This window comes from Rhinatrema bivittatum, chromosome 3 (assembly GCF_901001135.1).
Source record: "Rhinatrema bivittatum chromosome 3, aRhiBiv1.1, whole genome shotgun sequence".
NCBI lineage: Eukaryota > Metazoa > Chordata > Amphibia > Gymnophiona > Rhinatrematidae > Rhinatrema > Rhinatrema bivittatum.
In genome coordinates this window covers 249,082,252-249,098,435 of record NC_042617.1, presented here as the reverse complement: position 1 = coordinate 249,098,435, position 16,184 = coordinate 249,082,252, and the positions used below count along the sequence as shown (strand labels likewise).

Below are 16,184 nucleotides of genomic sequence, written 5' to 3'. Positions count from 1 at the left end.
TTGTTCAAGTACCACATTGCAACTGTGTTGTCTGTCTGTCTGTGTGTCTCGTGTGAAAGGCAGTTCTTGAACACATAAGGAGCATAACGTATGGCTCAAAGCGCTAGGAAGTTGATTTGAAACCTTGCTTTGAGTTGTGTCCAAGTACCTTGAGTTTGAAGGTTGTTCACATGAGCTCCCCAACCCAAGTTGGATGCATCCGTGGTTAAGGTCACTTGAGGACCTGGTTGCAGAAGTCTAGACCTGTCAGCAAGTTTGACCACCAGAGAAGTGACAAACGCAGCTGGTCGGTTACATGGATTAGGGATGAAAGTGGTTGAGTGGCCTGGAGCCACTGAGATTTCAAAGTCCATTGGGTTATTCTCATGGCTAGCCTGGCCATAGGAGTGACGTGGACCGTGGAAGCCATGTGGCCCAGCAACATGAGGAATTGATGGGCTGAGGCTGTTTTGTATGTGCGCAGAGATGTAGCCAGTTTGGAGAGTATGTCTGCACGGTCGTTGGGCAGGAAGGCCTTTGCAACTGTGGTGTCCAAATCTACTCCGATGAAGGTAAGGTGGTGAAATGGTAATTTATCAGAAATCCTAGTGAGTGTTGAAGATTTGTAGTGAGCTTTAGAGAGCTGAGAGCTCCTTGCTTGGATCGACTCTTTATTAACCAGTCATCCAAGTATGGAAACACATGTATGGTGCTTCTGTGAAGGCGTGCGGCAGCCACTGCTAGGCATTTTGTAAACACTCGAGATGCTGAGGCCAGACCGAATGGCAGAACTCTATATTGAAAATGTTTGTGACCCACTATGAAGCGCAGGTATTTGCAGTGATGTGGGAATATGGCGATATGTGCATATGCGTCCTGAAGGTCCAGAGAACAGAGCCAATCTCCTTGCTGTAGTAGGGGAAACATGGTGCCGAAAGACATCATCCTGAATTTTTCTCTTTGAAGGAATTTGTTGAGATTGCGGAGGTCTAGGATGGGGCGGAGACCACCCAATTTTTTTTGGAATCAGAAAATAGCGTGAGTAGAACCCTCTGCCCCTCTGTCAGGGGGACGACTTCTACAGCCTTGGTTGACAGAAGGGTAGACAGTTCTGACTCTAGAAGCAATGTGTGGTCTTTTCGGGCCCGCAGTGGATTGGGTAGAGCGTCCGGGGGTACTGTGAGGAAGTTTAAATGGTATCCCTGGGCTATGATGGATATTACCCATTGATCTGTTATAAGACGCGCAAATCGGCCTCCTATCAGTATTACTAGGTTTGGGGTTCATTGAGGAGTGGCTGCTGTTCTCTGGAAACGCATCAAAATCCGGAGGCTGGACCAGACTGTGGGGCTAGTTGTGCTCTGGGTGCTTTGGGCTGGCATGCATGTCCCCTTTGAGGGGCTCTGGCTGGTCTTGCTCGAGATGCAGGAGAATAGTATTTGCGTGAGCCGTAGAATTGTCATCTGGAGTCCCTTCTCATGCTTTTGTGGGATGAGGAGGGAGCGCCCATAGTGACTGTAGACAATTGACGTAGGGTCTCATGGTGGTCCTTCAACTGAGCCAGTGCGTCCTGTATTTTATCGCCGAAGAGATTGCCTCCAGTGCATGGAAGATCAGCAAGCTTATCTTGGACTTCAGGGCTCAAATCAGAGGCTTTCAGCCAAGCCCATCTTCTAGCACTGATTCCTGTTGCTGACAACCGGGAAGCAGTCTTGAAAGAGTCATATGCCGCCCTTACCTCATGCTTCCCTGCTTCGAACCCCTTCTGGATGATGGCAGTCAGGGTTTCTTGTTGCTGTTGAGGTAAGGAGTCCGCAAAAGCTTGGACTTGTTTCCATAGATTTCTTTGGTACTGGGTCATATACAGTTGGTAGGCGGCTATACAGGATACCAACATGGAGCCTTGGAAGATTTTTCAATCCAACCCATCCAGGAAGCTCTGGTCTTTTCCAGGGGGAGCTGAGGAATGCAGACGTAATCGCTTAGCCTTCTTTTGTGCAGATTCCACCACAGCAGATTGATGAGGCAGTTGTAGTTTCTGAAAACCTGGAGCATGCTGTACTAAGCATGTTGCATCTGTTTTCCTGTTGACTGGTGGAACAGTGCCAGGATGCTCCCATAGGTGGTGTAGGAGATCCAACAGGACTTCATGCACGGGGATGGCCATGATTTCCTTGGGGGCAAACTATAGAACTCCAAGGTCTTGTGATGGGTATCCTCTTCCATCACTAGGTTGAAGGGGATGGTTTCAGACATTTCTTTGATAAAATTAGCGAAGGAAAGGTCTTTGGGAGGAGACTGCTGTCTTTCCTCTGGAAAAGAAGGCGTTTGACAAAGTTCCTCATGAGAGGCTTCTAGGAAAAGTAAAAAGTCATGGGATAGGTGGAGATGTCCTTTCGTGGATTGCAAACTGGCTAAAAGACAGGAAACAGAGAGTAGGATTAAATGGACAATTTTCTCAGTGGAAGGGAGTGGACAGTGGAGTGCCTCAGGGATCTGTATTGGGACCCTTACTTTTCAATATATTTATAAATGATCTGAAAGAAATACGATGAGTGAGATAATCAAATTTGCAGATGACACAAAATTGTTCAGAATAGTTAAATCAAAAGCAGATTGTGATAAATTGCAGGAAGACCTTGTGAGACTGGAAAATGGGCATCCAAATGGCAGGTGAAATTTAATGGGGATAAGTGCAAGGGTGATGCATATAGGGAAAAAGAACCCATGCTATAATTACACAATGTTGGGTTCCATATTAGGTGCTACAACCCAAGAAAGATCATAGAAACATAGAAACATAGAAATGACGGCAGAAGAAGACCAAACGGCCCATCCAGTCTGCCCAGCAAGCTTCACACATTTTTTCTCTCATACTTATCTGTTTCTCTTAGCTCTTGGTTCTATTTCCCTTCCACCCCCACCATTAATGTAGAGAAGCAGTGATGGAGCTGCATCCAAGTGAAATATCTAGCTTGATTAGTTAGGGGTAGTAGGGGTAGTAACCGCCGCAATAAGCAAGCTACACCCATGCTTATTTGTTTTGACCCAGACTATGTTATACAGCCCTTATTGGTTGTTTTTCTTCTCCCCTGCCGTTGAAGCAGGGAGCTATGCTGGATATGCGTGAAGTATCAGTTTTTCTTCTCTCCTGCCGTTGAAGCAGAGAGCTATGCTGGATATGCGTGAAGTATCAGTTTTTCTCCCATGCCATTGAAGCAGAGAGCCAGGTGTCATAGTGGATAACACATTGAAATCGTCTGTTCAGTGTGCTGGCGGCAGTCAAAAAAGCGAACAGAATGTTGGGAATTATTAGAAAGGGAATGGTGAATAAAATGGAAAATGTCATAATGCCTCTGTCTCACTCCATGGTGAGACCGCACCTTGAATACTGTGTACAATTCTGGTCGCCGCATCTCAAAAAGATATAATTGCGATGGAGAAGGTACAGAGAAGGGCTACCAAAATGATAAGGGGAATGGAACAGCTCCCCTATAAGGAAAGACTAAAGAGGTTAGGACTTTTCAGCTTGGAAAAGAGACGGCTGAGGGGGATATGATAGAGATGTTTAAAATCATGAGAGGTCTAGAACTGGTAGATGTGAATCAGTTATTTACTCTTTCGGATAGTAGAAAGACTAGGGGGGGCACTCCATGAAGTTAGCATGGGGCACATTTAAAACTAATCGTAGAAAGTTCTTTTTCACTCAACTCACAATTAAACTCTGGAATATGTTGCCAGAGGATGTGGTTAGTGCAGTTAGTATAGCTGTTTTTTAAAAAAGGATTGGATAAGTTCTTGGAGAAGTCCATTACCTGTTATTAAGTTCAGTTAGAGAATAGCCACTGCCATTAGCAATGGTAACATGGAATAGAATTAGTTTTTGGTTACTTGCCAGGTTCTTATGGCCTGGATTGGCCATTGTTGGAACAGGATGCTGGGCTTGATGGACCCTTGGTCTGACCCAGTATGGCATTTTCTTATGTTCTTAAGACCTCTGAAGTACAGGTATTTGTGTCCACATCCTCCCATGGGTCATAGGGAGTTCCTGAAGGAGGGAGTATGTCCAGAATTCCAGGGTGTGCAGGCATCGATGGAGGCCTCAATGGAGGGTGTACAGGATCCAGGGACTGCTCGTGGGGGATGGAACTGTCGGCTGAGGTGATCTGTTACCACATTCTGTATGCCTGCCAGGTAAGCGGCCCGAAGAAAACATGGAATGTATTAGGGTCCAGCCCCAGATCTGCGTGGCTTCTTGGCAGAGGAATAAGAGCCTGTGCCTCCTGTTTGTTCAGGTACCACATGGCAACTGTGTTGTCTGTTTGTATGAGAACCAGTCTTGTGTGAAAGGCAGTCCTTGAACGCATAGAGAGCATAACGTATAGCTCGAAGCTCTAAGAAGTTGATCTGAAATGTTGTTTCAAGCTTTGTCCAAGCACCTTGAGTTTGAAGATTGTTCACATGTGCTCCCCAACCCAAGGTGGGATGCATCTGTGGTCACAGTTAATTGCAGAGCTAGGGTGCTGGAAGACCTGTTAGCAATTTGTTCTTGTTTGTCCACCATAGAAGAGATAAATGTAACTGGTGGGGTTATCTGAATCTGAGATGAAAGCGGGTTGATTGAAATTTCAATGGCTCCAAGCCAAAGTCCATGAGTTTATTCTCATGGCCAGCCTGGCCACAGGAGTGATGCGGACAGCGGAAATCATTTGCTCTAGCAATGTTAGGAATTGATGGGCTGCGGCTGTGTTCTTCATGAGTAGAGAGACAGCTATGTTGGAGAGTGTGTCTGTGCGGTCGTTGGGGCAGGAAGGCCTCTGGCTACTGTCGTTTCCAAATCTGCCTCCGATGAAAGTCAGGAGGTGAGATGGAGTCAGGTGGGATTTTGGTAGTTGATGAGAAATCCCAACGAGTGTAGCAGATTTATAGTGAGCTTGAGAGTGTCGAGAGCTCCTTGTTTGGATTGGCTCTTGAGGAGCCAATTGTCCAGGTAAGGAAAGACATGTATGCGACTCTTGCGTAGATGGGCTGCAGCCACTGCTAGGCACTTTGTAAATACTCGGGGTGCCAAGGCAAGTCCCGGTACTGAAGTGTTGATGTCCCACTATGAAACGTAGGTATTGCAATGAGGTGGGAAGATTGGAATGTGAGTGTAAGCGTCTTGAAGATCCAAAGAACGAGAGCCAATCTCCTTTTGTAGAATGGGAAGTATGGTGCCCAAGGACACCATTCTGAACTTTTCTTTCTGTAGAATTGTTGAGATTGCGTAGGTCTAAGATGGGGCGGAGGTCACCGTGATTTCTTTGGAATGAAAAAATAGCGGGAGTAGAACCCTCTGCCCTGCTGTGTTTGGGGGAGCAGATTCCATGGCCCTGGTGCTCAGAAGATGGACAGTTTCTGACTCTAAAAGAGTTGTGTGATCTTTTTGAATCCACAGTGGATGGGAGGTGAATCCTGGGGTACCATGAGGAAGTTTAGACGTTATCCTGGGTTAAGATGGAAATAAACATTGGTCTTTGGTAATGGTGAGCCAATTGGTTATGAAGTGATGGATTCGACCTCCTACTGATAAATCTGGTTCTGGATATGTGGAGGGGCTGCTGTTCTCTGGAAAGGTTTCAAAATCCAGATGCTTGGCCTGTTTGTGGAGGAGGCTGAGGTCTGGATGCTTTAAGCTGTAGAGGATGCCCTCTCTGAGATAGTCTGGTTGTCCACCCACGAGATGCAGGTGGGGTAAGGGTAATATCTGTGTGGGCGATAAAATGGCCTTTTAGGGTCTCTTCTGGTTGATCTTCTGGTAGGAAGAGGGGGGCCCTCAGTAATGACTGTTGACAATTGGCACAGGGTCTCTTTATGGTTCTTCAAACTGAGGCCACTGCATCTTGTATTTTATCAGCCGAATAGGTTTTCACCAGTGCAAGGTAAATAGCCAGTCTATCCTGGACTTCAGGTCTCAGATCTGAGGCTTTTAACCAGGCCCATCTCCTGGCACTGATTTCTGTTGCTGACATACGAGAAGCTGTCTCGAAGGAATCATAAGCAGCACAGGCGTCATGTTTACCAGCTTCAAGCCTTTACGTAATATGGCATTAAGACTGTCTTGCTGCTGTTTGAGGAAGAGTGTCTGCTACTTCCTGAACCAGTTTCCAAAGGTTCCCTCTGGTACTGTGTCATGTAGAGTTGGTATGCAGCTATCTGTGACAACCGGCATAGATCCTTGAAACATTTTACGACCTAAAATGTCCATGAATCTTTGATCTTTGCCAGGAAGTGTTGAGGAATGTGGACGAAATCTTCTGGATTTCTTTTGTGCTGATTCGACAACCACTGACTGATGTGGGAGTTGTGGTTTTTGGAATCCAGGTATGAGCTGGACAGATAAGCTGCATCTGTTCTTTTGTTTACTGGAGGCACAGCACAGGGATTCTCCCAGAGACGATGCTGTAGATCTACTAATACTTCGTGCACTGGATAGCTACGACTTCCTTTGGAGCATCAACAATTTGGAGCACTTCCAATGTTTTTTTGCCTTGTATCTTCCTCTGTAATGAGATCAAAGGGAATGGTCTTTGGACATCTCCCTAAGAAAACTGGCAAAGGAGAGATCTTCTGGGGAAGATTTTTTCCTTTCACTCCGGTGGAGATGGTTCTGACAAAACATCCTCCATGGATGTGTCTGTGTCCCACATCTTCCCATGTATCAGAGAAGGTTTCTGGTCGAGATCCTGACCGAGGGAAGAAAGCTGGTGGTGAAGGACGCACTGCCTCGATGGATGTTGCGGTGGTGCCGGGGGCATCGATGGGAACCGCAGGCGTCTCGGTCCCAAGAGCCCTGATGGACCAGGCATCGGTGAGGCATCTGTGAAATTGGGCTGGAATCAGTGCCGTCGTCTGAAAGACCCGGGAATGGGAATCAGGTTCTTTCGGAGGCTGCACGGGTGCTTTGGCATCGGTGGCCTGGGTTGTGTTGGAAGGGCACTGATGAGTGTATCCAATCTGGTTAGTAACGGTGCAAACATCGATGGCTCCGGTGTCCTGTCCCTTGTGGCTCGAGGGATTCATGGCAGCTGGGCATGCTCAGTGTGCCATTCAAAAGTTCTAGAACTTTGACAGAAAAGTTTTCCATGATAGGGCTCCGTCCAGTGATGTCACCCATATGTGAGGACTACCATCCTGCTTGTCCTGGGGAGAATGAGAGGATCCTCAGAAGATGGTCTAACCCTTTGATGGGGTAGAACTCATATCTGGTAAGGGAACTTCTTGTGGTTCCAAAACAGAGCATGTCAGCTACATGCATATTTATCATACAATAAAGAAAAGCTGGTACTGAAAAAGCTTTCAGTAGAAGCAAAGCAAAATGCAAATCAAAATTTCTTCTTGCATATATCTTGAATTTTTTGGCCACATTAGTTTGTTTGGATAAAAACGTATGATGATGCCAACACTGATTTCTGTGTCCTTGAACCCCCCCCCCAAACCCCCACCAACCCACACACCACATGCTCCATCACTGAATTATAATAAAGTGAATTAGCCATTTTTAGAGCATTTTGGTAGTTATGTATATTTGGCATTCCAGTAGCATGCGACCATGTTTTTGTGAGGTTTTCCCTAACCAATTTCTTTTGGAATACACCTTTCTCACGGGAAACCACAGTTAAACCTTTATCCTCAATCCTGTGAATTGGTTACAGATCAGTATAATTTTATATTTTGTTTCTGTACAGAAAATGGAACTATCAGCTAGCAAAATTACCAACTAGGTTATCGGGAAAAAACAGCACTAGGGACACATAAATCACTATACATTTATTAATTTTAGACAGCACATGCAAAATATAATACCCTGATAAATAATCTGATAAAAATGTAAAAAATGAAATATAATTTAAATAACATCCATAAAACAGAAGTTAATTCAGCAGGAAAAACTGGACACCTGAAAGATACCACTGGTTCAGAAACTATCAAAATACAGTAGGTTTGGTTATAAAGCTTCAATTAATTTTAGTTATAGTATTATTGGACGTTATTGTATTTGATGATTTTGAACATATCTATATTTTACCTTTGTATGGTAGACATAACTTTTTCTTTGCTCCAATAAATTATGTGCTATACATTTCTTTATCTGAATCACTGTTTTGGATAGCTAAGCTAAACTGAGCCTTATCTGGAGCTTATGATCATTTCATACATTTGTATGACAAAAATTGAGCCCCTATGAATTCTCTCTGCAGTTGTAAACAACTATAGAAAAAAGTCTTTCCTAAATAAGCTCTGAAAATTTGAACAGGATAGTTTTCACATCAGTCTAATTGCTGGGATGACTTGTACAACCAGAGAAGAATGGCAAAATACATAAACCTTACCCAAAATCAGATGCATTCGGTCTTTGTTAATCTCAGGCAGGGATTTAGAGATAGGGATAGATGGTGTGTGTTAGACACTTGGTTTAGTGCATTAGATGAAGTATGCTTCTGAGAAATTGACAGTGCTGCTTCTTCTGTTGCTTCTGCAGTACTAAATCCTGTACTATTCAGCCAGAGTGCCACGGCATGGAGGATTGGAGCCCAAGAATTACGGTAATGTAGTCTGGCTGTATCAATGGTCTCAGGTGTATAAAATGCTCCACCTGTAAGATTAAAAGTGAAAAACAAAAATTTGTGAAATCAGTAATGAGATGTAGTAGTCAGTCTGAAAGACAACAGACTCCCTTCATCTCAGACTATGAATAGACAAGCCAACAAATCAAATGAGCTAATATTGCTGGAGAAGAGTGGTAGCAACATAAATCAATAAATGTAATATTAAGAGGGTAATCAAAGGGAGGATAATTAACAGTGTGTATGGCAGGAGCTGCATAATTAATAAAATACCGACAAGTAATGAATCATTCCTGAAATAAGTAAGGGGTGGGAAGCTCGGAGAGACCTCATATATTAAATGCCCAATAGCTAGGCTAATGAAAGCTTATAGTGGCGCAAGCTTTTCTTTATTTATAATCATAGGTCTCAATGAGCTGTATTATGAAGGGCGCTATATGATATATAGCTGTCCCGATGCACTTAGAGTCAATTGTACTGAAACGTTGTACTTAACTTGCAACTTTGATGTCCGACATCAAGATCAAAATGCACTATCGGCTGATAGTGCATTCACGGCCCAGCGATTGGCTCCAGCATCATGATAAGAGTCACACAGAGACGCCTTCGGGCGCAGTAATTCGAGTCAACGCATTGTACACATAATGTCAAGCATCTCCGGTCAGTGATAAGAGCAGGTAATAGCGGTACCCGACCCCCTGAGGAAGGAGGATCCCTCCGAAACACGTCGTGTCGGAACAGAGTCGGATTCCACCATTTTACCACCATTATCATCAGCATTTTGATCTTGATGTCGGACATCAAAGTTGCAAGTTAAGTACAACGTTTCAGTACAATTGACTCTAAGTGCATCGGGACAGCTATATATCATATAGCGCCCTTCATAATACAGCTCATTGAGACCTATGATTATAAATAAAGAAAAGCTTGCGCCACTATAAGCTTTCATTAGCCTAGCTATTGGGCATTTAATATATGAGGTCTCTCCGAGCTTCCCACCCCTTACTTATTTCAGGAATGATTCATTAATTGTCGATATTGTTTATTTCCTGGTTTCTGTGGATTCATCCTATTTTTTTAATTAATAAAATACTGCATATCTCTGCCCCAAAAGTATGCATGTATGTGTCAGTTTGCACACACTTATAAATGCAGGGAGCCGTACACTTTCTATACCTAAATTATAGTAAATACATGCACATACTACAATTCTGTCACATGAGAAATGTGTGCGCTTTTATAAAATATGCGCAAAAGCAGGTATTTTATAAAATATTCATATACTCTGTGGGAGGAACAATGGTTTTGTATGCTCCATTGCTGCTTGTTCTACACTGTGACACTGTTCCCCCAGAGAGCTCATTTCCTCTGTGTTGGCCTGCAGGTGGGGTTTGACCTCTGCACTGTAGTTCAAGTACAGGCTTTGGACGCTGCCTTGACTCAGGAAACAAACAGCATACACAGAGCCTCAGAGGAAATGTAAGACTGAAACATCTTGGAATGCCATAGGCCAGAGTACTATTACTAATCAGCAGGCTAATGGTCAGGGATTGATTGTTAGCACTTTGTGCACTGATTGGCTCTGCAGATAGAGAAGTAGCCCTGGGAGTATAGAGGGAGTACGGTAGTACTCTGTACTGAGACTGCTTAGCTCATGTGGACAGCCTTTTCTCATGACATATCCCTGGCACTAGATAAGTAGAGAAAACTGTTTAGTTAACTTTTACCATTTAATTCTTGCTGTTTTACCTGTTCCTTTTTGCAGATTACATCTTTTTTACATTCACTGTTCTTACTTTTTGTTAATACATGTATTAGTTTGTCAGCTCTGCCAGTCTTGAACTGATTAATCAGTGTTGTGTATATTTGGTCTATGGGAGTATTTCTAGGAATTGTGGGACCCTTGGGTTGTGAGGGATCCTAGTGCCCCTAGAAACCATGAGTAGGCAGGTGAGAGGTTGCCAGTGTAGAAGACATGCACAAGTGCAGGTGGGCCTGGGCATGCTTGGCAAAAAGCCAGAATGATGCTTGGCTGCATAGAGAGAAGAATGGTAAGCAGAAAAATGGAGGTGATATTACCCCTATATAGGCCCCCTGTTGAGACCTCATTTGGAATACTTGTACACATTCTGGAGACCACACCTCTGAAAGGATATAAACTGTTTGGAGTTGGTCCAGAGGGCAACTACTAAAATGGTCAGTGGTTTTCAGCCTAAAGCACATGGGGATAGACAAAGATCTAAGCATGAATACCTAGAGGAAAGGTGAGATAAGGGAGATATGGTAGAGACATTTAAATATCTCAAAGGTTTCCATGCACAGGAGATGAGCCTCTTTCAATGGAAAGGAGGCTCTAGAACAAGGGTCATGGAATAAGGGTGAAAGGGGGGCAGACTCAGGAGTAAGCATAGGTAATATTTAATTAACAGAGAGTAATGGAGGCATGGAATGGCCTTCTAATGGAGGTGGAGACAAATCGATATCTGGATTCAAGAAAGCAGCTTTTAAAAAAGAACAAGGAGGAAAGCAGACAGTTGCTTAGCCACGCATGGTTCGGAGACAGGTATCTTCAAAAGATGCTAAATGAATCAGGAGAGTTAGAACATAACAGAGAGGTTTTCAACAAAAGCAAAGTAGCACATGTGCCTAAAAGTAAAGAATCACCTGAGTTAGATTCCAAATTATCCCTGCCAAATAATCAGATTGTTAATACAAACAAAAAATATACATTCAAACATCTGTGTGCCAATGCCAGAAGTCAAAGAACTAAGATAGGAGAGTTAGAGTGTATAGAACTGAATGAAAAAGTAGGAAATTGGCATCTCAAGACCTGGTGGAAGGAAGATAACCAATAGGACTATTTATACAAGGATAAAAATCGCAGTGATAGGGTTGATCAACTTGGTGAGGGGTGCACTTTATGCTATGGATAGTATAAAGTCAATCAGGATAAAGATCCTGCAGGAGATTGAATGCACAGTAGAATTTTTATGGGTTGAAATCCCATGTGTGAATGGGAAGAATTATAGGAATGGGAGTATACTACTATCTACCTGGCCAAAATGATCAGACTAAAAGAAATGCTAAGAGAAATTAGTGAAGCTAACAAATTTGGCAGCACAGTAATAATGGGAGATTTCAATTACCCCAATACTGACTGCATAAATGTAACATGCTAGGTGGTCAAGTTCCTGGATGGAATAAATAACTGCTTCATGGAACAATTATTTCAGGAACTGATGAGAGGAGCCATTTTACATCTAATCCTTAGTGGAATGCTGGATTTGGTGCGAGAGGTAATGATGGTGGAGCTGCTTGCCAACAGTGATCATAACTGCGATCAATTTGACTTAACGGAAGAGAGGTACATACATCCAGTGTTGTGACTCACCTTGAGTCACCAGAGTTTAGCTTTGCCAAGTAGTTTATTGTAAAACCACAATTTATCTTGTCCTGAATTCTGGGGAAACAGCTGTCATTTTTTTTGGTTTTTGTTTAGACTAGGCACTGAAAGGTTTCATCCAGAGCAAATTTTTCTCTCACTCACTAAGCATTACTTACATTGTTCTTTGATGACTCAAAAACAAATTTAAGTTCCAAACCCTCCCCACTCACCTAATTTCACATGAGTAGTTCCCAATATAGCTGTATAGTTTAGTGTCCACGAAGGAAATAGAAATTATTTGCTTCAGTGCTTGCTTACTGAGTCAATCCAGAACAGGTTGAAAAGCTTGCCTGCCATTGCTTTAATTAGAACAGATAATCTATAGGCCTGTATTGAAGAGTACACATGGCCATAAATAATCCAGTTTACTCTTCCAGAAGCTAGTATCTTTCGCTTATGGGCAACACATTTTCTGCCACTGAAATGTGGGTGTGCAAGGGCCATACTGTACTGTTTGAAAAAAGAGATGCTGGCAAACCAAAATGAAAGAGGAAAAATATATGTCTTTAGTGATGTATGTTGCAGAACTACACAGCAGGGAGATATTACTAGCGGTGTACCTCAGGGATTGGTTCTTGGACCGGTTCTTTTCAACATTTTTGTGAATAGCTTAGGCAGAAGGATAGTCATAAAAGGTTTGCCTTTTTGCTGATGATACCAAAAGCTACAATGGAGTAGACAGCCAGGAAGACATGGAAAATAGGAGGAGGAATCCAGCAAAACTCAAAGAATGGTCTAGGGCAGAGCTTCCAAACTTTTCATGTTGGTGACACACTTTTAGACCAAACATAATTTCACGACACGGTAATTCAGTCTACTAGTAAACCAGAGGTTAAAGGTTAAACGAACGAAACATATTTCGACAATTTATGTATGTTTCCTTAAATATATACATAAATAAAATGTTTCACGACACAACCTATCTCATGAAAACCTTAAATTTATATTAAAAATATATATTCCAAGATTCATATTATTGTTATAATTTATGAGAAACAATAATAAAACAAATTGTCTGTCCCCCACACACTCATCTCTCTCCTCCCCCCAGCACATGTCTGACCCCCACACACTCATTTCTCTCCCCCCAGCACATGTCTGTACCCCACACACTCATATCTCCCCCTCAAGCACATGTCTGTCCCCCCAGCACGTTTGCCCCCCACTCACTCATCTCTCTCCCCCCAGCACATGTCTGGCCCCCACACTCATGTACCTCGTCTTTTTGATTGTTGCCAGTTAAGTGCTTCACTCCCTTCCATGATCACCAGACACTGCTGCTTGCAGTCAGTACTCCTCATGGCCAGGCCTCATCGGCAGCAGCAGCCAATGCAAGGATGGCTGGGCTCGTTCCACCCACCAAGCCCCCCAAAAAAACGCGATTGACAGCAAAAATCACCCAATAATAAGCAACCAGAAACCGAAAAAAAAAAGTGAATCTCTAGAAAAAAAAAGCCCAAACTCGCATCAGAGTTGACCGGGCTTGTGCGACACACCTGCACACTGCAGGCGACACACTAACGTGTCCGACACACAGTTTGGAAAGCTCTGGTCTAGGGTTTGGCAGCTAAGATTTAATGCTAAAAAATGCAGAGTAATGCATTTAGGGCACAAAAATCCCAAGGGAAAAGTACCGTATTGGAGGTGAAATTCTTCTAAGTGCAAAAGAAGGGTGTTATTTGGGGATGATTGTATTTGATGATCTTGTGGTCAAACAGGGTTCAACCTGAGTGGATATTATGGTAGCACTGAGGTATTATGTGGACATACTCCATTTATGAAATACTTGTGCATATACTTTTAATTTGCTGACTCCTCTACCAGTTCACCCCAGACCCACCACCCAAAAACTGCAGATAAAGGAAAATTAGTTCTTACCTGTTAATTTTTCGTTCCTATAGTACCACGGATCAGTCCAGACCGTGGGTTGAGCCTCCTGTCCAGCAGATGGAGACAGACCAAAACTTAAAGGGTATCCTATATCAGGACAGAGCTACCCTGCAGCCCCTCAGTATAACCATTGGCAAAGCAGATAAGAACAAAGATAACCAAGAAGAAAAAGATCAAGCAAGAATAATTGCAATGGAGAAGGTAAAGAGAAGGACGACCAAAATGATAAAGGGAATGGAACAGCTTCCCTATGAGGAAAGACTAAAGAGGTTAGGACTTTTCAGCTTGGAGAAGAGACGGCTGAGGGGAGATATGATAGAGGTGTTTAAAATCATGAGAGGTCTAGAACAGGTAGATGTGCGGTTTTTTACTCTTTCGGATAATAGAAAGACTAGGGGACACGCCATGAAGTTAGCATGTGGCACATTTAAAACTAATCTGAGAAAGATCTTTTTCACTCCTCACAATTAAACTCTGGAATTTGTTGCCAGAAGATGTGGTTAGTGCAGTTAGTATAGCTGTGTTTAAAAAAGGATTGGATAAGTTCTTGGAGGAGAAGTCCATTACCTGCTATTAAGTTGACTTAGATAATAACCACCACTATTACTAGCAAAGGTAACATGGAATAGACTTAGTTTTTGGGTACTTGCCAGGTTCTTATGGCCTGGATTGGCCACTGTTGGAAACAGGATGCTGGGCTTGATGGACCCTTGGTCTGACCCAGTACGGCATGTGCTTATGTTCTTAAGTAACCAGAAAACTCAAATGAGTAACAATTACAACCATTGAATGGACTCTGTAGAGAGAACACTCTTGCATATTCATGGTCATCAACACAGATGCTTCCGGTGTCCTGAAGATAAAGATAGATAACTGGCATCCAGAGACCTGTAGGAAAAGCTTCGAGTGGACGACATAAAAAACAGGGAAGGGTGTCTGGACTGATCCGTGGTACTACAGGAACGAAAATTAACAGATAAGAACTAATTTTCCTTTCCCTGTACATATTCAGATCAGTCCAGACTGTGGGATGTACCAAAGCTTCCCTAAACCGGGTGAGACCGAGACAGTCCAGCTCGAAGCACCTGCCGACCAAAAGAACCAAAAAACCAGTGCTTGCAACATCAAGATGGTAGTGTCGAGCAAAAGTATGCAGGGATGTCCATGTAGCGGCCCTGCAGATTTCTTGCGGAGACACCAATTGACTCTCCGCCCAATAAAGTAACTTATAATTAGTGAGGTTTGGGTGGACCCTTGGACACTGTGGCAGCTGACCGCGCCCACGGGGGGAAGTCCCGTGAGAGGCCACAGGTCAGGGTCAGCTTAGGACACACAAACACAGAGATTATCTGTTATTAGACAATGTGATGAAGTCACCAGAAGGTGGTAAGTAGTGAGCAGTAGAAGTAGCCCAGCTGGGCTAGCATCCCTCAGGTGCTGGAACAGCGACTCCTCCGGTAGCAGTGTTGTAGTGGAAAGAACTAAGAATGAGTACAGTGGAATATGCACAAAGCCCTAGTATGGAGAACCCCAGGATAGGGAGAGCAGGCCCTCGAGGAGCGAGTACCTGATCCCTGAGAGCTGAGAGGCTTGAAGGTAATGTACTCACACAGCGGTTCCATGTAGGAGATGGCACTAGGGCTGGAACGGAGGCAGGCCCACGAGGAGCGAGTACCTGGTTCCAGGGAATAAGCTCTGAGGTGAAGATGGTAGTACTCACTGATGTTGAAGATAGCGAATCCTTCCAGGCAGAAAAGAAGGTAAGAGCAGGCAGCGAGTCAGGAAACATGGGCCCTCAAGGAGCGAGTACCGATTTCCTGATAGCGACCTGAAAAGCAAGTGAGGGCCCCCCGAGGAGCAAGATACCCCGTTAGCGTTACGAGTCCAATGGAAATTAGAGAGGCAGAGTAGCTGGGTTGCAGAGAGCGAATCCAGTCCATAAGATATCCCTTGCTAACTCAAAAGGCTAGCAAACATTGTAGGCTTTAAATATCTGGGCAGCATGGCGACATCACAGGGGGACACCCCTGAGGTTCGCGCCAGTAGGAAATAGAGTGAGGGCCACGAGGTACGCCTTAAGGTACCAGCGGAGCATGGCGGGGGAGGCAGCGCCCAAGCGGTCCGGGGACGCCGGAGAGGATGGCGGCAGACGCTACAGCAGCCAGGTGTCCATCCATAGCGAGAGGAGGTGCAAAGAAAGAAAGGTAGGCAAGAGTGAAGCCGTCAGGAAGGGGACGGTTGCAACAGTAGCTTGAGAATGCAAC

General features: G+C 43.9%; 1 protein-coding gene across 1 annotated transcript in view; it reads right to left on the bottom strand.

Annotated features, from left to right (window-relative positions):
* The window catches only part of HEATR5B (HEAT repeat containing 5B), a 571,627-nt gene that overhangs the window by 93,056 nt on the left and 462,387 nt on the right, over positions 1-16,184 (bottom strand). The window contains 2 exon segments of the mRNA XM_029594411.1: positions 8,352-8,418; positions 8,421-8,614. Coding sequence (XP_029450271.1) covers positions 8,352-8,418; positions 8,421-8,614 — 261 coding nt within the window.